Raw genomic sequence first — 25507 nt, 5'->3', positions numbered from 1 at the left:
GCAAAGGCGCAACACCATGGAAGCGCGAGCCACTTCGCTGCGTCCAGCAGTAGCCTCAGATGAGCAACGTGCCGGCGTCTACAAGCCCGCCCGCCGTGTTCGCGTGAGCCGTTCGCGGTCGACCACCCGCTCCGCTGACGACGTTCACCTTCCGCTCTCTCCACCTCGCTCTCTCGCTCTTGCTGCCTCGCGCTACCATGGGACCTATCCAGCACCAGTTCAACCCTTACGCCGTGCGCTTCTTTCCGTTCTACACGCCGTTTGAGGAGCTGGAGGACTGGGAGCGATGAGGACGGGTCGAGGGTCTAGGACTCGATGGCAGCGGCGGCGGGGAGGAAGGCGAACTGCCTGGGGCATTTAGGACGGAACCCGAGCATGTTTGAGCGCGAGAAGGACCGGTTTTGGAGGCCGTCGCCGTCCGAAGGACCTGAAGGTAATGAGGGGGTCTGGGCGAACACGGCGAGCGAACGGCTGGGAAAGCTTGCAGAGAAGTCGGTACACTGCCAGAACTAGTCGGATACCGGTGGACTGGATGCGCGGAACATCCAACGGCTCCCGACTTCTACAGCACCCTCCCCGCCAGCTGACGACACCCTCGCTGACACTCCGCATTCTGCCCGAACGCTTACAGGACAATAGCGGATCGATCCTCGCCATCTCCTCCTCCAAGTTCGCCGTCATCGCAGGCGACACGCGCCAGTCGTCCGGCTACAACATCGAGACCCGAACCGCCAAGCGCGTCTTCCAGCTCACGCCCGAGGCGGCTATTGCGGTGCAGGGGTTCATGGGCGATGCGATGAACTTGGTCAAGCGGTTGAAGCAGAGGCTCGAGGTCAGTTGGGCTCTGCAGCCTGGGTTGCGAACTCCGGTCTCGAATCCGGCTTGGCTGGCTGGTTCGCTGCAGAGATGAGATAGCGCAACTGACAGTACTGTCACACAGTGGTACCACCACACGCACAACGAAGTCCCTTCGCTGAAATCGATCGCGCGCCTCGTCCAAACCATGCTCTACGGCAAACGCTTCTTCCCTTACTACTCCTACGTGATCCGTTCGTCCCATTCTTCCCTCGATCACCTTCCTACAAGCTGACGAGGAGCCCGTGTAGTTGCCGGAATCGACCGAGACGGAACCGGAGCGGTGTACTCGTTCGACCCGGTGGGGAGTTACGAGCGGGAGAGCTGCCGCGCGTACGGCAGCGCGCAGTCGCTGGTGCAGCCGTTCCTCGACAATATGGTGCGTGTGCTGTCGTCTGAGTTGGTGCTCGCCGGGACCTGCATGCCTGCGAGGTCTGGCAGCTCCACCTGCCAGCGTCTCGTGCGCTCCCTACGCATCCAGCGCAACACTGACTCTCGCTCCCCTCGCGCACCCCTCGCAGGTCTACAAGAAGAACCAAGTCCCCGACCCTTCCCTTCCCCCACCCGTCCCCGGCCAACGACCCGAATTCGACCTCGCCGAGGTCCAGTCCCTTCTGACAGACGCCTTCACCGGCGCCGCGGAGCGACACATCGAGGTTGGTGACGGACTGGATGTGCTTGTTGTCGAGAAGGATATGGAGATGCGGTGGGTGCACTTGCGTGAGTTCGGTGGTTCCTCACCTTGACTTGCTTGCTTGCTCTGCTCCGCGCTTTCCCGCGCGGCTGCAGCAGGATACTGAGTCCAAGTTGAGTGTACGACTGACGACGGGCTCCCACACAGCCCTCAAGCGAGACTAAGCCCCTCTTCGACCCGAGCGACCGGCGTAGCTTTCGCCAACGCGCTCGTATTGTATTGTACAGTCTGCTGTCGAGCTCGCTCGCACGTTGCGATCGAGATAGCTGAGAGAGACGGGACGGCTGAAGCGATTCCAGATGCATGCGTGTCTCCTTTCAAGCGATCAAGCGTCTTCCTCCCAACCTCGCTTCAAGCGATCAAGTGTTTCCCCGCCTTTCCCATTTCCCGAGTCCTCACGCCTCCTCTCCTCGCGCCACTCTCCTCCACCACTCCGCATCGAACCCACTCCTCACCTCAACACTCGCCTCCTCACACTCCCTCCTCCCCTCCTCCTGCCTCACCTCCTCCAGCCCACCCGAGCGAATGAACGCAGCGACGTTGCTTTCGTGCGAGAGGAGTTCGAGGGCGGAGATTGTACGGAGGAGGGAGGAGTCGGTGGAGAGCGAGAGGGAGGGGACGAAGGGAGGAATGGGGAGGTGCGAGTGGGGTTGGAGGACCTGCCGGCATCTCCCCGTCGCATCAGTCCTACCACTCCTCAAGAAAAGAAGAGATGACAGCGAGAGCGAGGGAACGCACCGCATCCCCCTCGTCGTCGCAAAGCAACACCGTCCTCCTTGCTCCCTCCTCCTCGCTGATCCCCATCTTCCTCCACACGCGACTCAGGTCCTTGATCGTGTCGATATCGCTGTTGTAGTCCGAGGCGGAGAGGTCGAAGTCTTCGCGCGAGAGGAGGAGGTTGATGAACGATTTGGGCTTGGGGTCGGAGGTGAGAGAGGCGAAGGGAGAGGAAATGAGACTCATCCCTTCGAGCAACGTACGCGCGTTGTGCGCCCTCGTAGCCGTGTAAACAACAACCTCGATCCTCCTCCTCCCCTTCCCTTCCTCCTCCTGGTTCGCCAGACAAACCCACTCAAGGAACGTCGACAAGTGAGGCCTGTAAGTCGGCCGCTTCGAGCCTTTTGTCGTGTGTGAGGAGCGGTGAAGGAAGGTGTGGTTGAGGTTTAGGACGAGGATGAGCGGGGGGAGGCGGAGGGCGAGGAGAGCGTTTGCGAGGGGGAGAGGGAGACAAGGTCGTAGGTTGGAGAGGGCGCGAGAGAGGTCGGAGAGGCGCCGGAGGACGGTGCAAACGGGCGTGCGGTTGGCCAGGTCCGCCCGTCTTGCTCATCCTCGACTGCTCCGGCGCTGCCTCCTCCTCGCGAGGCAAGCCGAGTCCTCCAAAGCGTCCTAGAAACTCCTCCCAGTCCTCCGTACCAAGCAACAGGCCCTCCGAAGCGCGAGGCGTGTCTCCGCCACCTGCAGAGGTCGGGGAGAAGAGCGGCTCTGTCAACGGCGAGAGTAGGGACTCGGTGGCTGGAGAATCGGGAATGGGGATCCTGCCGTCGTCTTGTTAGACGAGTCCGGAGGTCTTGAGGGGCTGCATCGCTGTGAGGTGTGAAGCGGGTGAAGAGGAGGAGAAAGGAGAGGTCGAGGGCGAGTTTGGCGGGTCACACGGCACAGGGACCGGTCGGACGAGCTGTATTGGCCGCTAGACGTTCTTCAACGTCGATACCAGTCCGTCCAGCCTCATCAGCAGTGTTGAAGGACGAGCAGCGAAGGCGCCTCTCCCGCTTGAGAAGGCCAACTTGGACACCTTTCTCCTCCTCGCCGACTGCTTCCTCGCGTCGTCCGGGTGCTGTGAGCGTACATCCTCGTCGTTTGACAAGCGAAGCAAGTATCGAGAGTCGCAGAATGTGCTCAGCCCTTGCGGTACGGTCAAATCGCAACTCTGTCTCCTCCTCCTCGCCTCTCCTCACTGCTCCGTACGTCGATACTGTCGCTTGGATTGCTTTGCGAGCGACTCTTACGAAACTTGATGCTGCACCGCACTGCGCAGGAGAGAGCCCTTTGCAGCTTGTCACGATCTGAGGGTGATGTCACCTCGAGCCCCACAAGCATCAGCAAGGGGAAACGACGACCAACTCTCTCGTTCTCTTCCTCTCTCTCTTACAACTCATTAACAACAGACTACAATGGCAGACACTCTCTCGCGCGTCCCCCTCCTCTCCCGCGACGACGCAGAGCAGGCAGACCTCTCCCTCAGCGCACTCGCCCATGCCTATGGCGCACTCAAGGCAGGCAAGATGCCCACCAGCGACCAGCTCGTCCGCGGAATCCGCAAGATCCTCGCATCGTCACTCTTGCAGCCAGAGATCGGTGGAATGGCAGCGAAGAAGGTCGGAGGAGGCAAGTTGAGCAGGAAGGGCAGGGACGTCGTCGTCAACGAGCGCAGGGTCCTCGAGGCCATCGCCAGGCTCGTCCTCGAGAAGAACGACGACGACAAGATCCAGCGGTGCGTTCCCATCCCGCTCCTTCACCCGCCAGATCGCACGGGCTCATCGGATCTCCTTGCTTCGCAGCTTCATCTGGGAGGCCCGCAACGCCGACATCGACGTCGACGTCGACGCAGACGTCAAGCTCGAAGTGCCCAAGCCGCCCGTCCCCTCCGCGAGCGAGTTGAAGGAGGCCGGCAAGTCGCTCCACGAACTCCTCTCGCTCCTCCTCACCTCGAACGAGCTCCGCAACCTCCTCGCCGACTCGCTCAACCTCTTCCGCGACCTCTTTGCCGACGCCGCCGAAGAGTTTGCCGAGGGAACGATCGCTGCGACCCGCGCGAGCAAGAAGGCTGCGAAGCAGGTCCGCCCGAGCGACGAGCAGAAGGAGCGCCACGAGACGGGCCTCGTCAAGGACGACGACCACTGGGAGGACGTCATCGCTCGCGGACAGGACATCAGGAAGAGCATCAAGCGCGGCGCCGAGGACAAGCGCGACGAGCTCCTCAAGAAGGGCGTCAAGAAGGGCCGTGCGGTGGGTCTCGCTTTCGTCCTTCAGTCCGCTTCCCTCGGATTCGGCAGAGACTGATGTTTAGAAAGGTGTCCCGCAGCTCAAGGAGTACGCCGAGGAGAAGCTCCCGACCGACGTCAAGGACGCCGTCATCGAGCGCTGGAGGGCCATCGTCAACGAGATCCAGGTGCGTCCGCTCGCCGTGCTTCCGCTCGCATCTGGACTACTTCAGAGCTGTAGTGAATGTGTGCTGTTCCGATCGCGCAGAGCAAGCCCGAGTACCAGGACGCGGTCAACACCCTCTCGGACTTGACGCGCAAGTACTTCGACCTCGCAAAGGATGAGCTCCAGCACGCAGCGGAAGCCTCGACGGCCAAGCTCAAGAACGTCGACGCCGAGGCCAACGAAGAAGCCAAGGACGCCGTCTCCCTCTTGCGCCAGATCATCGAGAGCTTTACCGGCAACTTGGACCCCGCTCTCCGCGCGACCGACGCGCTGTACAATGACCTCAAGAACGACGAGAGGATCCAGCAGGTTTGGAAGGAGTTTGAGGTCCTTGTTGACCGCTCGATCAACGACCCCGGCTACCTCACGAGCCAGAAGGTGTGTCCGCGGTCGTTCCAGCTTGGTCACGGACTTTGGAGCTGACTCTCAACGTCCGTGCGCAGGCCAGCCGCCGCTTCGAGGCGATCTACGACCGCTCCCGCGCGATCGTCGACAGCAACGCCGACTGGAAGCGCGACGCGAACGCCTTCATCTCGGAAGTCCAGAAGCTCCTCGACAACGCCGCCAACGACCGCGCGCTCATCGCCCTCGGCGACGCCTTCGAAGACCTCGGCGACTCGATCGCCGTCTTCGCCAAGACCGGATACAACCTCGTCGGGATTGACGGCGGAGCGCTCTGGCAGGATATCTCGACCGTGTTCTTGCCGCGTCTCCTCGGCGCAGTCCAGATGGTCCCCCTCCCTCGCGTCGAATTCTCGAGCGAGGACGTCGACCTCATCGTCGACAACATCAAGTTCGAGGCGTGCGTCCACTCCTCGACTTTTTCTCCTCACCCTTGCGCTGACCTCGCTCTTGGCGCAGCGCCTCGTTCATCCCCGACGCCGCGCGCTTCAAGTCGAACGTCGAGTTCGAGACGAAGAAGGGCTACGCGGCTTACGCCTCCGAGTTCTCGGCCAAGACGACGCTTGCGTTCGCTGGTCTCCGCATGAAGGCCACCAACATCTCGTACTACATCTCGATCAAGCGCCACTGGCTCGGTCTCGAAGACAGCGGTGCGTGCCCCTTCTTGCAAAGTGAGTCGACCGTTGCTAACGGACGAGCGCGGCGCAGGTCTCCTCGACATCTACATCGGCAACCCCGACGACCCCAAGGCCGACGACGGACTCGATGCGACGCTCACTGTCTCGAACGCGACCGAGGAGGACCGCGAGTCGTTCTTCAAGCTCGAGAAGGTCGACGTCTCGCTCGAGAACTTCAACATCGGCATCAGGCAGTCGAGCCACCCGATCCGTAACTGGTTCGCGCGTGGAGCTGTCAGGGCGTTCATGGAGGTCAAGGTCAAGGAGGTTGTGCGTAGCCGTCCTGCTCAGCTGTCTCCTCGTCCCGTCGCTGACCTTCGCAACGTCCGCCTTTCGCAGCTCGAGGAGCAGATCGCGGTCGCCTTCAAGGAGATGGACCGCCAGTTCTTCCTCCTCCAAGTCAAGTCCGCCGGCGCAGCGGGTGCCGCTTCGGACCCTCTCGCCTACATCCGCGGTATCCTCAACACCTCGGGCTCGTCCTCCTCACTCGTCGACGAGGTGACCAACACGGGAATCCGCAAGGTCGGACCGCACGGCGAGTGGGTCCTCCAAGTCGGTATCGAGGACGAGTTGTTGCCTGGCAAGCGCACCGCCTTGCAGCGCAAGGGCGAGGACATCACTTCCCGCAAGCACTCGGTCGAGCGTCTCCTCGAGGAGGGTCGCGCGGAGCTTATCGGTGCTGCGCGCGAGGCGGGCGCGAGCGTGGACAACGTCGAGCAGGTTGGATACGAGGTCGAGGCGAGTGTGGGAGAGGCGGTTGACGAGGAGTCGAGGAAGGCGAGGAAGATTGCCAAGAGGCGCCAGAGGGAGGAGGCGAGGCGCGAGGGATGGAAGAGCGAGGCGTTCGACTTGGTTGTTTGAGCAGTCGTCGCTGTCGAGGAGGAAGGAAGGAGATTCACCGCTTACCTACCTGTACCTACTTTCCACACGCCGCTTGCCTCGCTTCTCAGCATACTAGTTCCTGTAGCACAGAGCAGTCCTGAAGTTCCAGCAATCTCACCGAACGACGCACGCACAGAGGGACCTTACAGGAGGTCGAGGACTCCGCTTCGGTGCAAGCCGCGCAAACGCGGTCGCTCCTCCTCGTCTACAGCACAAACTCGAACGCCCTCTCCTTCCCGCTCCACTTTGGCCGTCCTTCCTCATCAAGCACATACGCCTCTCTCTCCCTCACGACCACCCGTCCCGTCTCGCGCTCAACAAGCAACAACGTCTGCACCCTCGTCGCGTACCAATGGACGCCGTCTTCTCCTTCTCGTTTTGTCGAGTCGGGCGATAGAGGCGACGGGGAGGGAGAGGTGGAGGGAAAGGGAGGAGGGATGGCGGGGAGAGGTGCGGAGGGGTCGAGGGCGAGAGGGCGGACGAGGACGGTATGGCGGAGATGGGTGCGGTGTAGTATGGGCGACGGATGTGCGGTGCTGAGACCGGGAAAACCTGTAAGTTGAGGAAAGAGACTGCAGCGAAAGAAGGAGAGACCCACCTTAGTACCCGATACATTCCTTCCACCAGCTCCTTCTCCTGCTCCTCCTTAGACAGCCCATCCCGCTCGACATCCTGTAGCACCTGCTCGAGTGCCGCTGCCCCGCCCTTGACCTTTGGCCACTCCTCCTCTCCATCTTCGACCTCGAGAGTCGCATTGCTCACCGCCCGCACCCGCTTCGAACCGTCGGAGCCGGCTACGACCCCAGCGCCTGCATGCGGTAGCGGAGGGAGCACACGAGCTCGTTTGCGCGGGTTCTCGCGGTTCGAGATGTAGGCGAGGTGGACTTGGGTTTCTCGAGACGCAGAATCGGCGGGAGGAGGGCGGCTGATTTCGCCGACGACGAGGTTGAAGCCGGCGTAATCCTGCTTCTGCTTCTCGACGATGGCGAGGTAGTCTTCAAGGGTAGACTCGGAGGCAGAGGAGGACGAGATGCGGTCGAGAAAGTCGCGGGTAAGCTGGCCTCGAGACGGCCTCGTTCCGGGCGGGATCTCCTCGGTGAAGTTGGTGAGCGTCGCAAAGTGCATCCGTCGTCCGTGCCCCGTGCCAGGTCCGTCCTCAGGCGCGAGCGAGATCCCGAACCATGTCCCTCCGGCATTCAAGTCGAGGCCAGCCAGCGTCCGTCGTCGCTCGTCGGGCTCGTCGGCAAGCGCACGGGGGTCCCAGGAGTGCCACGCTGCGTCTGTCGTCGGTCTCGCAAGGAACTCGTCGCGATTCGAGGCGACAACTCTGCGAGGTGGGGAACGAGTCGATGTCAGTCGGTCCAGGGAGCGTCTGAGCGGGTGAACCGGTACGCACAGGCTGTAGATCGGTGTATCAGACCAGAACACGATGCACATGGCTCTCCAGCGGGTCGAGCAGAGTGTCGTCGCCGTTCAACCCGTTCTCATCAGTTTCCTCTCGACCCCTTACTTTCCACCGTGCCAACACCGCTCAACGGGCTGATCAACCTGCTGTACTGCTTGTGGAGCATCCTAGCATGACCGCCACGCCGAGGAAACGGGCTCTGCCGATCGACCTCGCTCTCGCCAACCCATCTCGCCCGGCTCAGTCTCTTCGAAGCGACTTCACCTCGTCTCTCTGGCAGACAGACCTTTCTCGACAGACGGCGTATCGAGCGCACCATAGCTGTGTCAACGCGCTCGCAATTGGGCCGGCAGAAGGCGGACGCTGGCTCGCAAGCGGAGGAGACGACCGGAGAATCCTGCTGTGGGACACGACAGCGGAGGATCAGGGTGCGGGAGTCGCGGCAGAGCCAGTTGCATCGTATGTCGGAGCTCAGAGCAACCTCTTCGCGATCGCGTTCTCCTGCGACGGCCAACGGATCTTCGCCGCCGGAAACGACTCGTCCATCCTCGAGTACGACCTCGAGACGACGCGGCAGGTCTTCCCTTCCCCTCTGCACTCCGGCATCCCTCCGTGCGACGGCTGGTTCGACCACGACGACTCGATCATGGGTCTCGCCGCGCACCCAACTAATCCTCACCTCTTCCTCGCCGCTTCCGCCGACGGTACCCTGCGAAGTCACGATGCTCGCTCGCCTGACCCCGTCAGCATACTACCAGATCGATGCGGAATGAACGACATCGCCTATCACCCGCTCCAACCCGAGCTCATGGTCTACGCAGGAGACGATGGGCAGATGGGCTTGCTCGATGCGAGGACAGCCTGGCGAGATCCCACCTCGATTCCTGCCGCGCGCATCAACCTCGCACGAGATGTCGCGGTCGTGCAGTACGAAGCACGCATCACGCGCCGCAAGACCGCCTCCGACCCTCTTCGATCCGCTTATCCCGGCGTCTCGTCTGCCGTCTTCTCTCCATCGGGCTCGGTCATTTGCGCCACATTGTCCGGTCATCTTCCGACCCTCTACGAGCTCAACGACCCTTCTCCTCTCGCGACCTTCTCCTCGCCCGGCCCGCCAGACTCCGCTCCTCCCGCTCGCCCCTCATCTCCCCCACCCATCAAACGCCACACCGCCCTCTCCTTTCCTCACGGCTATCGCAACACCACGACTACGAAGCACGGCTCATTCGGTGGACCGGTCGGCGCAGCACCAGGAGAAGGATTGTTGTACGCTGCGGGCTCGGACGACTTCAGGGCTTATGTGTGGAAGGTGCCAAGCCTGGAGGCGTTGAGAGAGCAGAGGTGCAAGGTCGAGAAGGATCAGCTGCAGACGGGCGACATCGGTGCGATCGACTGATGCCCTCGTTTCTCTTACACAGGCTGACACTAGCTCTCGCTCATGCAGTCTTCCGAAAAGATGACAGTGCGCCGTTTTTGCGACCAGCTTCGATCTCTCCCGCCTCGTCTATCCTCACTGGTCACCGCTCGATCGTCAATACCGCGCTCTTCCACCCGAACCTCCCGCTTCTCTACACCTCGGGCGTTGAGAAAGTCATCGTCCGTCACTCTGCTCCAACTACCGGTCTCCTTACCGCACCTGCGCCCACATCCGAATCGACAACCGCCTCGACCGTCTCCGCTCCTCCTCAACCCCCTCCGCCTCCCTCCTGGTCCTTCACCCCTCGCTCTCCCGCCTCTCACTACACCCACCCAGGCCTCTTCGGCCCACCCGACCCAGCACTCGACGCCGCCCTCCAAGCCGGCGAGACTCCCGCGCAACGCGAGGTCCGCCTGCGCGAGGAAGATGTGAGCGTGTTGGAGTACTTTGATGGATTGGTCGAGGGGGAAGGGGAGGAGGCACTGTGGGACGAGGAGGGGATGAGGTTTGCCGGGGACTCGGAGAGTGAGAGCGGCGACGAGGAGGACGAGGAGCTCGATAGCGACGAGGAGGCGATGGTGCGCGAGATTCTTGAGGGACAGGGATTGGAGGGGACGACGCGGAGGATGCTCAACGCGATCTACCAGCTACGTCAAACAGTGGGGGAGAGTAGCGACGAGGATGACTCGAGCGACGAGTCAGGCGAGTCAGGCGGCGCAGTAGAGGAGAGGAGCGGCGAAGACGGGGAATGAACAACGCTTTCGCTGCTGCTGCGGATCATACGCGAGGCAAGCTTCTGCTATGCACAACAACAAGGGACTACGGCGCGGCCAACGAGCCAGAGAGACCATGCAAGCGATTCCGTCCTCCTTCGGCGCATCACTCGACGACGGGGAAGAAGTTCGTCAGCTCCTCAGTCCCCTTCCCGTCCGTCTGTTTCTCCTCCTTCCGCTTCTCCGCCGTCTTCTTCTTCTTCTTGGCCGGCGACGGCTTGTCCTCGTCCTTTCCTCCGTCCGACTCGCACAGGTCGAGCACCTCGACCTTCTCGCCTTCCGACCCAGACTCCGGCTTCGCGCGCTTCTTCCCCTTGCCCTTCCCAGCCGTCGCAGGCTTCGCCTCCTCCTCGCTCTTCACGTCCTCCTCGATCTTGGCGAGCTTCGCCGAGTCCGCCTCGTCCGGGTCCAACGCCTCCTCGTCCTCCTCCTTCTTTGTGCTCGCATTGCTCATCCCCTTCACCGGCAAGGACGAGGCGGAGGGTGGCGAAGCGGACTTCTTGGTCGGAGCGGGAGGAGAGACGGACGACTTTTTCGGCGACGAGGTCGAGGCGGTGAATTTCGAGGGAGACGAGGCGGCTTGTTTGGCAAAGAACGAATCGAGCGAGCCCTTCTTCTGTGCGACGGGCTGCGAAAGATGACCTCAGCACTGTCTCGACAAGAAAGGCGAATCGCGGACGCACCTTGATAAAGTCGGCACTGTCATTCTGCACCTTCCCCACGCCCCTGTCGACCGCATAGTACTCGAGCTCGCCCTCGAAGGGCTTGATGATGCTCTTGAGCTTGTCGGACCAGCCCTCGGGCGAGAGCCAGAGCGCGATGGCGGAGTGGTCGGGGAGGATGGCGGGCATGCGGGTGTGGAGCTGCCATTGGGCGAGTAGGGGCGCAGGCGCAGATGGAAGAAGCGAACGAGCGACGGGGGTGTAGAAAGGGGAAGAGCCGAGAACTCAGCGCCGCGAAACGAGCAGAATGACCGTTTCGACCTACGAATCGGAGCTGCTTGTTGACGGGGACGGTGAGGATCGTGCAGCTCGTGACGGGGTCGTAGTTGCCTGCGCCCGCGTGGTGATGGTGTCAGGACAAGCGCACTGTAAGGAAGCCGAGTGCTGCAGTTCCGCAGAGATCGCCCACCATTGAAGCTGTCAAGGCGAGGCAAGTCAGTTCATGCACTTGACGTAGGGAGCGTCAACGTACTCGCAGTGATCCCAAAGCCCCGCTGCGCCAGATGAGCGTTGACGCATCAGCCAAAGGTCAGCTTCGAGCAGTCTTCAAGCTGAAGCGCGCAACGGCCGACGCACCAAAAGCCATCAGCTTGCCATCCTTGCGCTTGACAAAGTACGGCTGCTTCTCCTTCATGCCAGGCTTGTTGAGCCACTCGTAGAATCCCTGCGCGACGACGAGGCACCGCTTCGTCTGCCTCGGCTGACGCCAAGCGGGCGTGCCTTCGAAGACGGACTCGCATTGCGCGTTGATCGTAGAGAGACCGGCGGAAGGAGGCTCCGAGTACCAGCTGGGAGAAGAGGGAAGGAGGCAAAGGTCAACACGGAAGACGGGAGTTTCGCTCATAGCGATTTGTGCGCACCTCGGCACGAGTCCCCATTTCATCAGGTCCAGCTCGTACGTCTCCTTGTCCTTCCTTGTCCTCCTCACAACCGGGATTTGGGTGGTCGGCGCGACCTGTCGAGGGAAAGTACCGTCCGTCAACAGCTCCGGTACGCGCTCGGGAGCCTACACGCACGTTGTAGCGAGGCCTGAAAGTGCTCTGCGCCTCGAACGAGCTCCAGTGAAGCGCGTCCTGGTGAGTCGACTTCCCCACCTCATCGCGAGGAGCGCTTCCCTCCCCGTCCTGCGCCGCTCCGCCAGCCTGTTCCTGCTCGTCTGCCTCGTTTCCATCCTGCTGCTGCTCGCCATCCTGGTCTCGCGCCCCCTGGTGGTGTGCCGGTGGCTGGAAGTAATCCCTGGCGATCGCCTCCTCCAACTCCCCTCCACTCAGCCCGAGCGCAAAGCGGCCGCACATGGTGGCTCAGAAAGGTCTAGCAAACAGTCTGCGTGCTCTGCAAGCGAGTCCGAGCGGTGTGAGCGTGGTCGAGGAGTCGAAAGTTGGCTTCGAGCGGGTTTCCCTCTTCCCATCGCCTCACTCGCTTATTTTCTCGCTGTTCTCGCTTGCAGACACTTAGAAACAGCCTCTCTACGCCTGCGAATCGTTCTAGCCTGCCCCAGCTCGTTCCCGCCAACTCCCTCCTCCTCGCGGTGACGTCGTCTTGACCTTCTCAACGCTCATCCTCTCCAAACGATGCCCAAACGCCCTCGCACGCCCTCTCCACCCATTCAGCGTCCCTCACCCCTCGCGCCCCTCGCAACCCGCCTGCGCTACTCGATCGGGCGAGGAGAACAGGGCGTCTTGACTTTCGAGCCGTACAAGGGCTACCTCCTGCCGCTTTGGAGGTTCAAGACGCCTGAGATTGCGGAGGAGAGCGCGAGGAGGCTCGAGAGGGAGTTTCAGCGGTTCGAGGATGAGGGAGACTTTGTGGGATGCGACATGGCCAGGAAGTTCATCCAGAGTGCGTCCCCTTCGCTTCTTTCTCACGCTTCCTCTGGGCTTACAGCTTGTTGACGACAGTGGGAATGACTCGCTCGATGCGCTACGCGAACCGCGCCGGAGGACGCAAGTACTCGGCCGAAGACGGATCGCTCCTCCCCAAACCGTCCGACCACCCTGGTGCGAAGGACAAGCTTGCGAGCGCCGCCATCTTTCGAGAAGTGTGGGAGCGGGTGAAGAGTCGGGAACGGTATGCGGATTTGCGGAAGGAGTGGGAGAAGGAGAAGAAGGAGTGGTTGAAGAGCCATCCGAAGGAGGAGGAGGAGAGCGAGGCGGAGGACGTCAAACGAGAGGATGGCGATGAAGTCAAGGAGGAGGAAGACGAAGAGAAGCCGGCGAAGGCGAAGAAGCGGACGAGGAGCGGGGCGAAGAAGGAGGACAAGCTCGCATCAAAGCGGCGGCGGGTTAAGAAGGAAGAAGACGAAAGTGATTGACGCGATAGGACTAGGTACGCGTTGCAAAGCAGGTACTGACTGGGGTAACTAGCGAGCCATGCTCGATAAATCGTGAGGGGGAGGGACAACGAGGAGAGAGGAACTCTACTCAGAAGACGGGTTGCGGGCATGTGACGCCGACGAGCTGTGTTGGCGGCGTGCGGTTCGTCATGCGGTACCAATGCTGGGCGACGAGCAGCATATTGGCGGTTTCGGCTGCGGAAAGAAGCGGTTAGTCTGGCTGCCGCCCAGAAGCGACGCCGATGGAGACGGACCAGTTGTACCCCCGTTGGGATAGTACATTCTGCGAGGAAGCGAGGACGAGTCAATTATGAGCTCAGTGAGGCCCGCGATAACGAGGAGGAAAGAGATTTACGAGTAGCCGTCTCCATGCTTGATGAAGTTGCAGCACTGCGGGTCACGTCCTTGCAGAGACCAGAACATGCTAGGGGAATGAAGGATGCTCGTCAGCGCTCAGCTCGAAGCACGGAAGATGCGACGACACTTACTCGCCGACCAGAGGTTTCCAAGACTCGATCAACTTGAGGTACGTCGCGAGCGAGGTTGAGCTCTGCGTCGTCCAGTCGTACTCGCCTATGCACAGCATGCGTCAGTCGTGGGTCAGGCTGCGCGCGACGTGCCGTGACGAACCGATGAGGAAGCTCTTGCGAGCGGCTTTGGCGAGTGCGAGTTCCTTCGTGATGATGCCGGTATTGCGAGGGTACTGGCGGGCGATCCTTTGTCAACAAGAGTAACCTGCGAGGAAGCGAACGATGGCGGGACGCACGCCGTGATCCGAAACGATGTCTACGCCTGAGATGTTCAAGCCGGGCGAGGTCGCGCCGGTCGTGTCTGCGCTTCAGAGCTCAGTGCCGGCGCGAATTAGGTACAAATCGTACGACACACAGTTCCAAAAGCCATTCGTGCCTGCGAAGGGTCGTAAGGTCAGCTCGACCTTCTCGAGGAGCAGCAGACCTCGCAACTCACCGTCGATAATCAAGTGCTTCGTGTCATACTTGCGAATCCATGCGATGATAGCGGTCGTCCACGATGCGGGCGGCCAGACCTCGGCGTTGATGTAGCCTGGCGAGACGAGCGAGGTCAGCGAGGGAACGAAGCAATGAAGGCGGTTGGCGCACCTCCGAGCTCGTTTCCCGTCTCCCATGCAATAATAGTCGGATCGTCCTTGTAAGCGACGCCAGTGTACGAGTTGACACGCGTCAGGAATTTGGTGATGTAAGTCTGAGTGTGCCCGGGAAGAGAAGAGTGAGCGCTGGCGTCTGCTCTGGCGGGCGCGGTGGAGCAGGCGGAACGCACCTCAAAGTCACCAATGACCGCCTTATTGGTATAGAACGCTGCACCCTTGTTCGCGGTGCTCACGTTGCGCCAGTTGAGGAAGTCGTACTTGCCGCCATGCTGCGCGGGGCCTTGGTCAGCATACAAACCAACGCAGGCGGAAGACCGAGCACACGTAGTAGGCGCTGGGAGGAGGAAAACGTCAGCGGAAGAGTCGGGGGAAGAGGGTGACCAGGACTCACTAGTTGTCCGTGAGCGTGAGAATCACGCGCAGGCCATACTGCTTCGCAGCGTAAAGAACGTAGTCGCGGATATCCCACTGTTGCGAGAGGTCAGCGACGCAGTCGTTTCGAGCCAAGCGAAAGAAGCGCACGGCGGCGTTGTTGAAGGTGCCCCGAGTCGGCTCGAGGCTGTACGGGTTCGTGCCGCCAGCGGTGCCAGTCGAGATGCCGCAAGAGAGTGCCCGGATCTGCAGCAAAGCTGAGGTCAGTCGAAATTCAGGTGCGTGCGCTGGCGGAGGACTTGCAGTGTTGGCGCCGAGCGCGACTGCCATCGCAAGCGCTTCGCGAACCATCGCCTTGTCCGTGTAGTTGCCGATAGGTCCGTAGTCCTGACCCTGTAGTGGCCGATGTCAGCAGGTCACCGCGCCAGGGGCGCGAGAAGGGGGACAGACTTGGCAAAGCCAGAAGATGTCTGGCGAGAGACGAGGCGTCAGTAGAGGCGTAAGTAGCAGAGCACGACAGCCGCTGTGACGCACTGGGGCCAACGATGGTGAAGGGCGACCCGTCTAGCGTGAGCTTGTTCGAGTTGGTCGTCTTCTTGACAAAAGTCGACGGTTTCGGCAACGTCCCAGTTCCCGTGATCATTTTCGACGCCGTGTACAGCGGTGCGCATGTCGTAGTCGTCGAGCTCGTCGTTGTAGCAGCGGAAGTCGAACCAGAAGAGGCGGACGCAGAGGCGGTGGTTGGAGGCGAGGTCGGGACTTTTGTTACAGACGAGGACCTGCTGGTCTGCGACGTACTGGAGGCTTTCGTCGTAGTGGTGGACGCTTTGCTCGTCGATGATGCCTTGGTGACGGAGGGACTCTTGCTCGATGAGGAGGTCTTGCTCGACGAGGAGGCCTTGCTCGAAACCGAAGAGCTCTTGCTGCGCGAAGCACTCTTGCTGCTTGAGGTCAGCTTCGTGCTCGACGCCGCCTTTGTAGTTGCCGAGGCCTTGGTCGTTGTCGAGGCGTGACGTTCGAGCCGGAGAGTCTGTCCTGCGGCGACGAGCTCGTGGTGTCGCCTCTGACGGACGGCCCGTTCGCTCAGGCTAACTTCGTGCGCGTGTCCCAGTTGGACGAACACAGTCGCGCTCGCTAGCAGGGCGACGAGACCAACGCGCATCTGACCTTGCGATTCGGGCGAGAGGCGAGAGGAGCGGCGAATGGAACGTGCAGGCGCAATCGGCGGTGCTAGTCGGCTACAGCAGGTAAGTAGCGTGTAGAATGAGCGATACAAGCGAGCGTGAGTAGGCGGAATGAACGAATGGAAGAGAGGCAAGAAGGAGCGAATGCCGCGAGATGCTGGACTTCCGAGCGACGAGGCGATAGCGCGATCAATGAGCGGCCTGTGCGCAAGCTTCGGGAACGCCACGGAGCTCGCATGGCCTCGACGATCCAGAGCGAGAGGTTCGAGCGCTCGGGAGTCGGGAGGGAGGAGGTCAAGGTCGACTGCGCAGCCGTCCGGCGGTCCTGCTGCTGAGTCCCGGTCGTACCTAGCACGCCGATAGCTCCATTGCCACCCCTCGCATGTCCCCGCACTGCGTCCTCATCGATTCGTGGCCGTCGAGTGATGAGAAACGGAGGAGGGAGGAGAGGGTCGTCCTCCACCGTTCAGGTCGCAGTGACCGGTTCGGCTGCAACTAAAGACCCCGATTAACCTCTCAAGCAGCCGAGTGAGCCGCCCGAGCGCGGTGAGCAAGCGTGTCAGTCGCCAACCGTCATCGGCCCTCCTCTCGCTCTCTCACTCCGCCGCAACATGGCTACACCGCTCGCAGGCTTCTCTAGCTTGCCTCCAGAGGTAGTCGAACACATTGTCCTGCTATCAGCTCAGCCAACCGGCCAGGAAGACGACGTTCTCGCCGCTCGACGCCGCCAACGCCAACTCGAGTCTCTTTCGCTCGTCTGCTCCGACTGGCGACCGATTGCGCAGAAGGCATTGCTGGAGGATGCCGAGGTGGACTTGTTCCATGCGAGGGAGTTTCGGCCGCTGGCGAGGCTGCTTGCGCGGCGTGAGCAGGGCTTAGGAAAGCTGTTGCGGCGAATGAGCATCGAGTTGTGGGGCGAGGAGCAACCAGAGGAGCTCGTGCAGACTGTCCGAGCTTGCATGGGGCTAGAGGAGCTCGCATTGGTGCATATGGAGCGGCTGCGGATGGACGAGATTGCGGCAGGACCGAGTGCGTTCTCCCTCTTCTTCGGGGGAATCGCTTGCTGACGCTCCTTTCGCAGACCTGGCGTCCGTTTCGCTTCGACAATGCACACTTGTATCCTTCTTCTACCCCTCACTCGACCCGCCAGCCGATCAATTGCCCCCGTTACTCTCCTACTCCTCCTTGACCCGCCTCGACTTGCGCCTCTGCTCCCTCCGACGAGACTTCCTCCCTTTCTCCTTCGACTCGACGTATCGTCCATTTCCCTCGCTCCAGCACCTCCTCGTACACACCGGCTCACACGACCAGTCCCCCACGACGATCCGCTCACTCGTCCGCTCCGTCGCCGCGCAACTGCGCTCTCTCTCGCTCGACCACACCGCCGAGGAGGTCCTCTACCCTCCTCACACCGACACTACACCTCTCGACTTCCCCACCCTGCGCTGCTACGGCCTCTACTGGGACCCGGCCTACCACTCCCTCGTCGGTTCGTCCCTCTTCACGCACTCGGCAACCCGCTCGCCCCCACCGTTCCTCCACCTCGCCCTGTACCCAGCAGCACTTGACTCGCTCTTGGCGACGCTGGAGAGCCTGTTCAGCAACCGGGAGTTTAGGTGGGCGTGGAGAGGGGTGGAGCATTTGCGGATCGAGGGGACGTTGAGGGATGTGGATGCGGTGGAGATGCAGGAGCCTGATAGTGACGAGGAAGAAGATGCGGGCGTGATGGTTGCAGGCGGACGGATAGACGCGCTCCTCAAGCTGGCGAAAGAAGCGGGAGCGGACGTGCTGGTCGAAGAGCGGGGCGAAGACTCGGGACCCGCTGAACGGGCGACGTTCCGCAGAGGGTTCGGGACGAGTTGGTGGCAGTTTGTACGGGAGGTCGAGGAGGAGAGGGTGCAGTACGCGTCGAGCGTGGATGCACCGGCTTGAACTTATTCTCCTCTCTCGTGTCTGCCTGGCGAGTCGCCCGTCCCGACAGGGTCTATAACAGAACCACATAGTGGAATGACTGATAAGAGAGAGAGAGAGAAATGCGAAATACGGATGTCTATGTCGTGAAACGGAAGGACTGAAGCAGCCGCGTCGGTCTAAAAGACGGGCTGGGGGCAGGCAACGCCTACGAGGGCGGCGGGAGGCGCGCGGTTGGTCATGCGGTACCAGTGCTGTGCCAGGAGGAGGATATTCGCTTGGTCGGCTGCAAACGAGAAGCGGGAAGCGAGGAAGAGGGTGTCAACTTGGCTGGACGGCTAGCGGGACGAGGAAGAAGCTTTGCGCACCTGCAGAATTCGCGTTTGGGTAGTATATGCTGTACCCGTCGCTGTAGAAGCAAGCCCGGGTCAATCCCGCGCTCAAGGAGGAAGAACAAGGAGAGGTTGGGCGCGGATGGGCGTACTTGTGCGAGATGAATCGGCAGCATGTCGGGTCGTGCCCCTGAACGTTCCAGGCGAGACTGTTGGGCGATAAAGGCACCCAGGAGGCGTCGAGGGAGAAGGAGGGAAAGCGAAAGAGAAAGAAGCGTCAGCGTTCCGACCTTCCCAAGCCCGCAAATCGCCTCCCAAGCCCTCAACGACCCGTCCAATCCACATGCCCACGCAGAAAATGTTAATGACAGAAGCAGAGACGCACTCGCCGACCAGAGGCTTCCACGACTCGATCAAGTTGAGGTACGTCGCAAGGTCCGTCGAGCTGTAAGTCGTTGTCCAGTCGAACTCGCCTGCGCGCAGACTCGCCGGTCAGCTTTCGAGTCGGTGTAGAGGATGGGAAAGGGAGGCACCAATCAAGAAGTTCTTGAGCGCAGGCTTGGCGAGCGAGAATTCCTTGTTGATAATTCCCGTGTTGCGCGGGTACTGCGTCGCTCATCAACTCGTCAGTCCTCTCCGTCACGAGGTGAGTGAGAGTATGGGAAGCGCACGCCGTGGTCGGTGACGATGTCGACGCCGGAGAGGGTGAGGCCGGCGGAAGTCGCGCCGGTGGTGTCTGCGATCGAAGGGTCAGACTGAGCTCGGTGATACAAGTTCTTCCTCGTGGTCCTTGTGAGTAGAACGCACAGTTCCAGAAGCCGTTGGTTCCTGCGAAGACGTACGGAAGAGTCAGTTCAACCTTCTCGATGAGGAGAAGCGAAGTCGGAACGCACCATCAATGATCAAGTGCTTCGTGTCGTACTTGCGGATAGTCTGCACGATGAACTTGGTCCAAGAGTAAGGCGGCCAGACTTCGGCGTTGATGTAGCCTGTTGTCGAGGCGGTGAGCGGAGTTTCGAGGGGAGAGAGAGAGGCAGGAAGGGCAACCGCACCGCCGAGCTCGTTACCCGTCTCCCAGGCGACGATCGTCGGATCGTTGTAGTACGCAACGCCAGTGTACGAGTTGACGTGCGTGATAAAGTTCGTGATGTACGTCTGTCCTCTCAACCCGTCAGCTTCGCACATTCTGGTGTTACGGGGAGGAAAGAAAGCAAGCGCACGTTGTAAGCGGACATGACGGCGCGGTTGGTGTAAAAGTCTGCGCCGTTGTTCGCGAGGCTCGCCTTGCGCCAGTTCAGGAAGTCGTACTTGCCTCCGTGCTGCGCTCGCGAGCTGGTCAGCAGGACTCGCGAAAGACCGAGGGGATGAGCGCACGTAGTAAGCGCTGTGGAAGAAGCGAGGGTCAGCTCGTCCAAATTGGGAGGAAAGCGGAGATGGTGCTCACTAGTTATCCGTCAGCGTCAAGATCACCCTCAGCCCGTACTCCCTCGCGGCATACAGCACATAGTCGCGAATGTCCCACTGCTCGCTTGCACATTCAGCGGATTAACGGGAGAGAGAGAGGGAGCCAAGACGCACGGCAGCAGAGTCGAAGTTGTTGAACGTCGGTTCGAGGTTGTAGGGGTTCAAGTTGTTGTATGTGCCGGTGGAGATACCGCACGAGAGGGCGCGGATCTGTTCACGGGCAAGGTCAGGGAGGAGATCGTCGGTGGAGGGGGAGGGAAAGGGGAAACTCGCGGTGTTGGCGCCCATGGCGACGGCGATGGCGAGTGCTTCGCGCACCATCGACTTGTCGGTGTACGAGCCGAGGGGTCCGTAGTCTTGGCCCTGCGAGACGAGGAGTCAGCGGGAGGAGGAGGCGGATCTGCAGGGTGCGAACGAACCTGGCACAGCCAGAAGATGTCTGTCGCGCGCAAAGTCAGCGCGTAGCAGACAGAAGAGCGTGAGAGCGAACGCACTGGGACCGACGATGGTGAACGGCGACCCGTTGAGTGTCAACTGGTTCGAGCGGTAGACCTTGGTAACGAACGTCGTAGGTTTCGGGAGCGTCCCAGTCCCCGTAATCATGCTCGTGGCGATGTAAGGCGGTGCGCAGGTCGTAGGCGTCGTCGTCGTCGCCGCAACATGCGCGCGAGTCGTCCCCGTCGTGTACTGTCCAGGCGGAGGAGTCGTCTGGCTTCCGGACGAGGTCGACGAGGTCTTTGTCGCCGCGGGAGTGGCCGAAGAGGTACTCAGAGCGTACGCGGGCGTCGTAGTCGGGATGAACGTCTCGCGCCCAGGCGGATACCGCTTCTCGATCTTGGCCGCCGCCGACGCATCGTGGTGTCGCTTCTGCCTCACCTGCTGGTCCCGCACGTCGTGCGCGTGTCCGAGTTGAGCGAACAGCGCTGAGCAGGCGAGCAGGGTCGCTGTGAAGCGCATCTTTGACGAGGTTGTTTGCCGAGAGAAGAGGGCGCGTCTGGGACGCGATCGAGGAGGTAGGAAGGAAGGAAGGAAGGCAGTGTCGGGGGACGAGTCAAGCGAGTGTGCGTGTATGAAGGAGCGAACAGGCAAGCCAGGGAGAGAAACCAGCGACGAGGACGAGCGCGACGGCGAGAGAGGATTGCTTCACGTCCGGGAGCGCCGGGGTTCCGCGCGCACGCACGACGCGATCAATCTCGCTCGCGTGCGCAGTTTGCTGGAATGCACGTCGAGAGCACCGGAAGCGACGTCAAGCGCGACGTCGGCTGCGAAGGGGCGGCGACAGAAGGCCAGCAGGCTGCGTCGTGAGAGGCCGGCGCAGCAGGATGAGGAGGAGAAGGAGTGTGTCAAGGCGGTCTCGCAGGGCGGCTCACTCGACTGCAGTGCGTCGTCCGTGAGGCTATTGACGACGTTTGGCGTCGACTGACACACAGAAGAAGCAGTACAGCGACGACGAGGTTGACATTGCTCGATGGACCGACCTCCTGTCCGGACTCCGCTCAGCACGCCTCTCCTCCTCAACGACGACTCTGCTGTGCGCTTGTTCGTCTGTGTGACGTTCTCTGGGTCGTAGAGCCCCGTCGTGTAGATCCTCCTGCTGGTCGATGAGCGAGGTGCGCTGCGGCGGTCGAGATCCTCGTCGTCCGCCTTCGCTTCACCCGACAGTCACCTGCGCCTGTCGACTGCTGTCGCTTGCACTCGCACACAGAGCTACACTAATAGGCCGAGTCAGTCGAACTCGCTCAGGCCAACTCGCGCCTCGCCAGCTCTCTCTCTCTCTCTCGCGCGGTCACTTCCCACCCACCGCCCTCGCCAACACCCGACCATGATGGACCTCTCCCAGCATCCCTCAGTCAAGTACGACGAGCCACTCTTCCCCAAGAACGGCGACCCTATCCGCGCAGTCTTGCTCGGCCAACACCCCTCAAGTGCGGCCCCCCCATCTCTCTCCCCGACGACTGATGAAGCCCGCGACTGACCACGAGGGAGCGCTCGTGCAGGAGTAACGGCGCTGGCGGAGATGATCAACGAGGAAGGACTCGTACGCGTCGTGGCAGGAGTGTCCGACATCCTGGTCCGTCCCTCTTCTCCTCCCGAGCGATTCTCAAATGCCTCAACTCCTCCGACTGACCCGCTCATGCGTTCGACAGGACTGTGGAGTAGTCTTGAACGCACAAATACCCAAAGTCGACCTCCTGGTGCGGCCGCCACTCGTTCACCCCTCGTCGTCGACTCCCGACGGAAGCGGGACTGACTGACTGACCCTCGAGTGCTTGCACGCAGGTCTGCGGTGGCTACTTTGAACTGGTCGACGTGCGGGATATGTTGGCAGAAGTCGCGAACCCGGACGTGCGGTTGCTCAAGGTGCGTTCCCCTCCCGTATTTGCTTCGCATGCCGCGGTTCGTTTCGCAGGCGGCAGGTGCTGATTCTTGCGAGAGGGAACAGGTCCCGGACGGGTTGATGATGGAGGGAGGAGGACCGCCGGCTGTCAAAGCGTGGGTGTACGAGCAGATCCACTCCAACACCTTCACTCCCCTCCGATGAGGTCGCCTTGAATTTCCGCTGTCGGCCTTTACGACTTCCCCTTTCACGATCCCCCCGTCCTTGCGCCATTACGTATGACAACCCTCCCTCCTCGACTCGATACGACGTCCCTCCCTCCCTCCGTCCTTGTTGTACACCTCGCCCGCATCCCGTCACTCGTTCCCACTCTCTCTCTCTCCCGAGCAGTGCCCTCACTAGCGCAGCGCAATGCAGCATTAAAGCGAACGAAACGACCGGAGCTTCGTGGTGCGAGGAGAGAGCATCCCCGGGAAGATCCTTTCTCGACTCGCGGCTCGAGGCGACGATCAAAGTCCCTTGCAGCGCATACAGGTCCCTTACAACGAAACGAAACGATACTGATCACCCTCCTCACCCTCGCCCTTTGACGCACGCCCTCAGAACCTACTCAACCAGCAATCCAACACCGCGCACCTCTTCTCCTCCCTGACGACCCTCACCGCCTCCCTCATCTGTTCCTCCAACTCACCCGCCTTCAAGACCTTCTCGTGCCATGCCCCGCCGGCTGCAGCGGCGATCGCGCCGTAGTCCGGGTTGAGCGAGTCCGAGGGTCCGAAGGAGACGTTTAGGTCCGAGGTGCGGCCGGAAGCGCCGAGTCCGGAGGGGTGGACGCCCAGGAGGGAGAGTTTGGGGGACTTCCACCCGCTGCGCACAGTCTCCCATCAGTACGAACGGCGAGGGAGAGGAGAAGGAGAGAGTGGACGCAACCCGTTGTTGAACACGACAGTCAAGAAAGGCGTCTCGTACCGCCTGGCCATCCAATACGCCGCGCTCGGAACACCAAAGATGAACGACCCGTCGCCCACAAAGACTGTGACGAGGTCGTTCTTTGCGGAAGAGGAGGGGGAGGGGAAGTCGTATGAGCCTTGCGTGGCACCGATCGCCGCTCCGAGGGCCCAGCCGAGCGAGGAGGCGCCGGAGGAGATGAGCGAGTTGGCGCGCTTCGGGATGATGTGGTTCCAGACGCTGCGAGGCGAGGGAAGGGGAAGGGAAGGTTAGCCGGAGGTCGCGCGTGAGAAGGCGAGGCGGAAGAGGCGAAGACTCACTTGGGGTAGCTGCGCGGTGCGAATGCGGCAGAGGATGGTACGCAATCGGTCAGCACGCCGCACGAAGGGCGAGAAGGAAAGGAGCCATAGAAATGGACGCACTTGGAGATCGCCTCGTTACAAACGAGCGACTCGATCCGCATCTCCTCCGTAACCCTCCTATACATCCCAACAATGAACGAGCTAGTCATCACTCCATCGCTCGGCACCTGCTCAAGCTTCATCAGGTCCTCCGTCGCTTTCTGGTGCTTCGAGATTAGGTCGGCACGCCGGGCGTCGATGGCGGATTTGGAGGACGAGAACGAGGGAGAGGACTGGATGTACTGGGAGAGTTGGGAAAGGGCGGTTGCGGCGTCGGTTTTTGCGCGGAGGAGGGCGGGGTAGGATGCGAAGGCCATGCGTTCCTTGAGGGGGTCGACGTCGAGGTGGAAGCTGCAGCAACGCGAGGGACGTCAGTAGTGATGAGAGAGGAAGGGAAGGGAGAGCGTACATCTCGGCATCCTCGCGGGGCTTGGTGTGGAGCGGGATCCTGAGGAATGTCGAGAAGGTCAGCCCGCGGTTCATCTCGACACGGAGAGATCCGCGACGCACCAAGGCACATCCGAATCAATGATCAGGATACAATCCGCCTCCTCAACGACCTCCCACCGTCCCCCAAACGCAACTCCAACATGACAGTGATGGTCGAAAGGCAAGTTGACTGTGCTGAGAGTCGGCTGGAAGACGGGGATCGCGGTCAGGTCGACGAAGCGAGTGAGAGCAGTGACGGCAAGGGGGTTGCGGCCGAGGTAGGAGGTGATTATGAGGGGTTTCTTGGCGCGCAGGAGGGCGTCGCCGATGCGGGCGACGGCTGCGGGTGCTGCGGCTCAGCGGGTCATACGAGTACCTAGAGGGGAAGAGGAACGCACACGAGTCGTTGAGAGGCGAGAGCTCGACGGGAGACCAGATGTCCTTCCTGACCTTGGGGACGCTCGCCGGGTCGATGTGTTCCTCCGTCGCCTCTCGCTGTCCCCAAACATACACCGGTCCTGTCCTCTCAGACTATCCGTCAGCCACATACGACGAACGAGGGTAAGGGAAGCGGAGACGGACCCATCGGCTCAGACTTGGCGAACTGCAAGGCGCGGTTCACGACCTGCTTCGTGTTCTTCGGCGAGCGGATCTCGCCCACATGGCGCATATACTGCCTCAAGATCTGCGGCTGGTCGACTGCGTTCTGCCCATCCCTGCATCAGCCCGGGAATTTCTTGAGGGAAAGAGAGGGGGAGACGAACTTGGAGCCAGTGGATGAACTCGTTGCGGCTTCCTGCGAGTTCGCCGTCTTGCGTGTAGGGTGAAGCACCGGCGTAAATGAGTACGGGGGTGCGGCAAGTCGAGACGTTGTGGACTGCGCCTGCGAGGGCCTGTTTCGAACGAGGTTCTCGTTAGTTCACGCGAGAAAGGGAGGGAGAGGGCGGGGGAATTGGGACGGACCTGCGTGCCACAGTCGACGTGGACGATCACGGCGGCTGGCTTGCCGGTCACTTGGGCGTAACCTTGCGCAGCGGAGAGTCCGACCATCTGCGCGAGAGGGAGGCCAAGGGTCAGCGGGTGTCGCTGAGGGACTCGCTCCTGCAAATGTAGATTGACAACGTTGTTCTCGTGACGGCGCGGCCCATCTCAAGGCAAGAAGCGGATGACCAGGACCGTTCGCTCCTCCTCTTCCTCGAAAGAAACCTCCGACTCACCTCATTCGGGCACGTCACAATCTCGAGACTGTCCAAGCCATACTTCTTCCTGTGCGCAAAGGCCTCGAGGAGCGCAGGGTGGTCCGACCCGAGGTTGACGTACGCGCGCTTGATGCCTGCTTCGACGAGCGAGTCGAGGAAGACGTTCGAGGTGGTGTAGACTTCGATGGGGGCGGTGGGGGACATGGTAGTGACGAGAAGATAGTGTTGAGAGTGGTAGAAATGGCTCGTTTGGCGCTGGTGCGAGTTTGAGAGTAGTAGGTGTGTGCGATGGGATGTGGGGAGGTCAAGGAGAGGAGCGACGAGCACGGGTCTTTCGCAGGTCTGTGCTGGGCAGTCTCGAGTGTACTCTGAGCAACACTCTGAGCTGCTCAACTCGTGTGAAAGAAGCAGAAGAACGCAACGAAGCGAGAGAGTCG

The 25507-nt window shown here is 61.3% G+C and overlaps 12 protein-coding genes across 12 annotated transcripts; 6 read left to right on the top strand and 6 right to left on the bottom strand.

Annotated features, from left to right (window-relative positions):
- Positions 1–197: 197 nt before the first annotated feature.
- RHTO_07436 (20S proteasome subunit beta 6) lies at positions 198–1713 on the top strand (the record flags this gene model as incomplete). The annotated part of the gene is made up of 6 exons (XM_016421092.1): positions 198–233; positions 632–832; positions 941–1049; positions 1107–1234; positions 1377–1575; positions 1697–1713. 6 exons carry the CDS (start codon positions 198–200, stop codon positions 1711–1713), a joined length of 690 nt encoding a protein of 229 aa, XP_016274213.1.
- Positions 1714–1944: 231 nt separating this feature from the next.
- RHTO_07435 (uncharacterized protein) lies at positions 1945–2512 on the bottom strand (the record flags this gene model as incomplete). Its single annotated transcript, XM_016421091.1, has 2 exons — positions 1945–2208; positions 2288–2512. The coding sequence occupies 2 exons, from the start codon at positions 2510–2512 to the stop codon at positions 1945–1947; spliced, it is 489 nt and encodes a 162-aa protein (XP_016274212.1).
- Positions 2513–3720: 1208 nt separating this feature from the next.
- Positions 3721–6696, top strand: RHTO_07434 (uncharacterized protein; the record flags this gene model as incomplete). The annotated part of the gene is made up of 8 exons (XM_016421090.1): positions 3721–4040; positions 4108–4555; positions 4632–4718; positions 4799–5134; positions 5200–5558; positions 5618–5808; positions 5867–6105; positions 6175–6696. 8 exons carry the CDS (start codon positions 3721–3723, stop codon positions 6694–6696), a joined length of 2502 nt encoding a protein of 833 aa, XP_016274211.1.
- A 226-nt stretch (positions 6697–6922) lies between these two features.
- On the bottom strand, positions 6923–8154 carry RHTO_07433 (protein of unknown function DUF833; the record flags this gene model as incomplete). The annotated part of the gene is made up of 3 exons (XM_016421089.1): positions 6923–7253; positions 7316–8044; positions 8114–8154. 3 exons carry the CDS (start codon positions 8152–8154, stop codon positions 6923–6925), a joined length of 1101 nt encoding a protein of 366 aa, XP_016274210.1.
- A 140-nt stretch (positions 8155–8294) lies between these two features.
- RHTO_07432 (WD repeat domain 22) lies at positions 8295–10291 on the top strand (the record flags this gene model as incomplete). Its single annotated transcript, XM_016421088.1, has 2 exons — positions 8295–9504; positions 9567–10291. 2 exons carry the CDS (start codon positions 8295–8297, stop codon positions 10289–10291), a joined length of 1935 nt encoding a protein of 644 aa, XP_016274209.1.
- Positions 10292–10418: 127 nt separating this feature from the next.
- RHTO_07431 (DUF159 domain protein) lies at positions 10419–12329 on the bottom strand (the record flags this gene model as incomplete). Its single annotated transcript, XM_016421087.1, has 8 exons — positions 10419–10940; positions 10996–11175; positions 11300–11364; positions 11444–11451; positions 11507–11528; positions 11611–11822; positions 11895–11989; positions 12051–12329. 8 exons carry the CDS (start codon positions 12327–12329, stop codon positions 10419–10421), a joined length of 1383 nt encoding a protein of 460 aa, XP_016274208.1.
- Positions 12330–12605: 276 nt separating this feature from the next.
- On the top strand, positions 12606–13345 carry RHTO_07430 (uncharacterized protein; the record flags this gene model as incomplete). The annotated part of the gene is made up of 2 exons (XM_016421086.1): positions 12606–12873; positions 12933–13345. 2 exons carry the CDS (start codon positions 12606–12608, stop codon positions 13343–13345), a joined length of 681 nt encoding a protein of 226 aa, XP_016274207.1.
- Positions 13346–13454: 109 nt separating this feature from the next.
- RHTO_07429 (mannan endo-1,4-beta-mannosidase) lies at positions 13455–16026 on the bottom strand (the record flags this gene model as incomplete). The annotated part of the gene is made up of 18 exons (XM_016421085.1): positions 13455–13561; positions 13621–13649; positions 13722–13790; positions 13855–13939; positions 13997–14069; positions 14133–14197; positions 14252–14272; positions 14333–14428; positions 14485–14587; positions 14663–14761; positions 14817–14826; positions 14884–14960; positions 15015–15110; positions 15213–15257; positions 15315–15334; positions 15399–15459; positions 15524–15899; positions 15986–16026. 18 exons carry the CDS (start codon positions 16024–16026, stop codon positions 13455–13457), a joined length of 1473 nt encoding a protein of 490 aa, XP_016274206.1.
- A 633-nt stretch (positions 16027–16659) lies between these two features.
- On the top strand, positions 16660–17980 carry RHTO_07428 (uncharacterized protein; the record flags this gene model as incomplete). The annotated part of the gene is made up of 2 exons (XM_016421084.1): positions 16660–17077; positions 17130–17980. The coding sequence occupies 2 exons, from the start codon at positions 16660–16662 to the stop codon at positions 17978–17980; spliced, it is 1269 nt and encodes a 422-aa protein (XP_016274205.1).
- A 158-nt stretch (positions 17981–18138) lies between these two features.
- RHTO_07427 (Glycoside hydrolase) lies at positions 18139–20712 on the bottom strand (the record flags this gene model as incomplete). The annotated part of the gene is made up of 16 exons (XM_016421083.1): positions 18139–18245; positions 18328–18368; positions 18444–18500; positions 18677–18764; positions 18825–18897; positions 18963–19027; positions 19099–19119; positions 19185–19280; positions 19344–19446; positions 19512–19610; positions 19666–19675; positions 19736–19812; positions 19870–19965; positions 20029–20118; positions 20175–20194; positions 20250–20712. 16 exons carry the CDS (start codon positions 20710–20712, stop codon positions 18139–18141), a joined length of 1506 nt encoding a protein of 501 aa, XP_016274204.1.
- Positions 20713–21577: 865 nt separating this feature from the next.
- On the top strand, positions 21578–22297 carry RHTO_07426 (uncharacterized protein; the record flags this gene model as incomplete). Its single annotated transcript, XM_016421082.1, has 5 exons — positions 21578–21680; positions 21753–21826; positions 21903–21950; positions 22036–22116; positions 22199–22297. 5 exons carry the CDS (start codon positions 21578–21580, stop codon positions 22295–22297), a joined length of 405 nt encoding a protein of 134 aa, XP_016274203.1.
- A 395-nt stretch (positions 22298–22692) lies between these two features.
- On the bottom strand, positions 22693–25274 carry RHTO_07425 (acetolactate synthase; the record flags this gene model as incomplete). The annotated part of the gene is made up of 11 exons (XM_016421081.1): positions 22693–22960; positions 23024–23281; positions 23362–23370; positions 23464–23793; positions 23852–23890; positions 23953–24211; positions 24270–24389; positions 24454–24577; positions 24636–24764; positions 24835–24921; positions 25089–25274. 11 exons carry the CDS (start codon positions 25272–25274, stop codon positions 22693–22695), a joined length of 1809 nt encoding a protein of 602 aa, XP_016274202.1.
- Between the last annotated feature and the right edge of the window lie 233 nt (positions 25275–25507).

This window comes from Rhodotorula toruloides (genome assembly GCF_000320785.1).
Source record: "Rhodotorula toruloides NP11 unplaced genomic scaffold Scaffold7, whole genome shotgun sequence".
Classification (NCBI taxonomy): Eukaryota; Fungi; Basidiomycota; class Microbotryomycetes; order Sporidiobolales; family Sporidiobolaceae; genus Rhodotorula; species Rhodotorula toruloides.
This window is presented reverse-complemented; position numbering and strand designations above follow the sequence as displayed.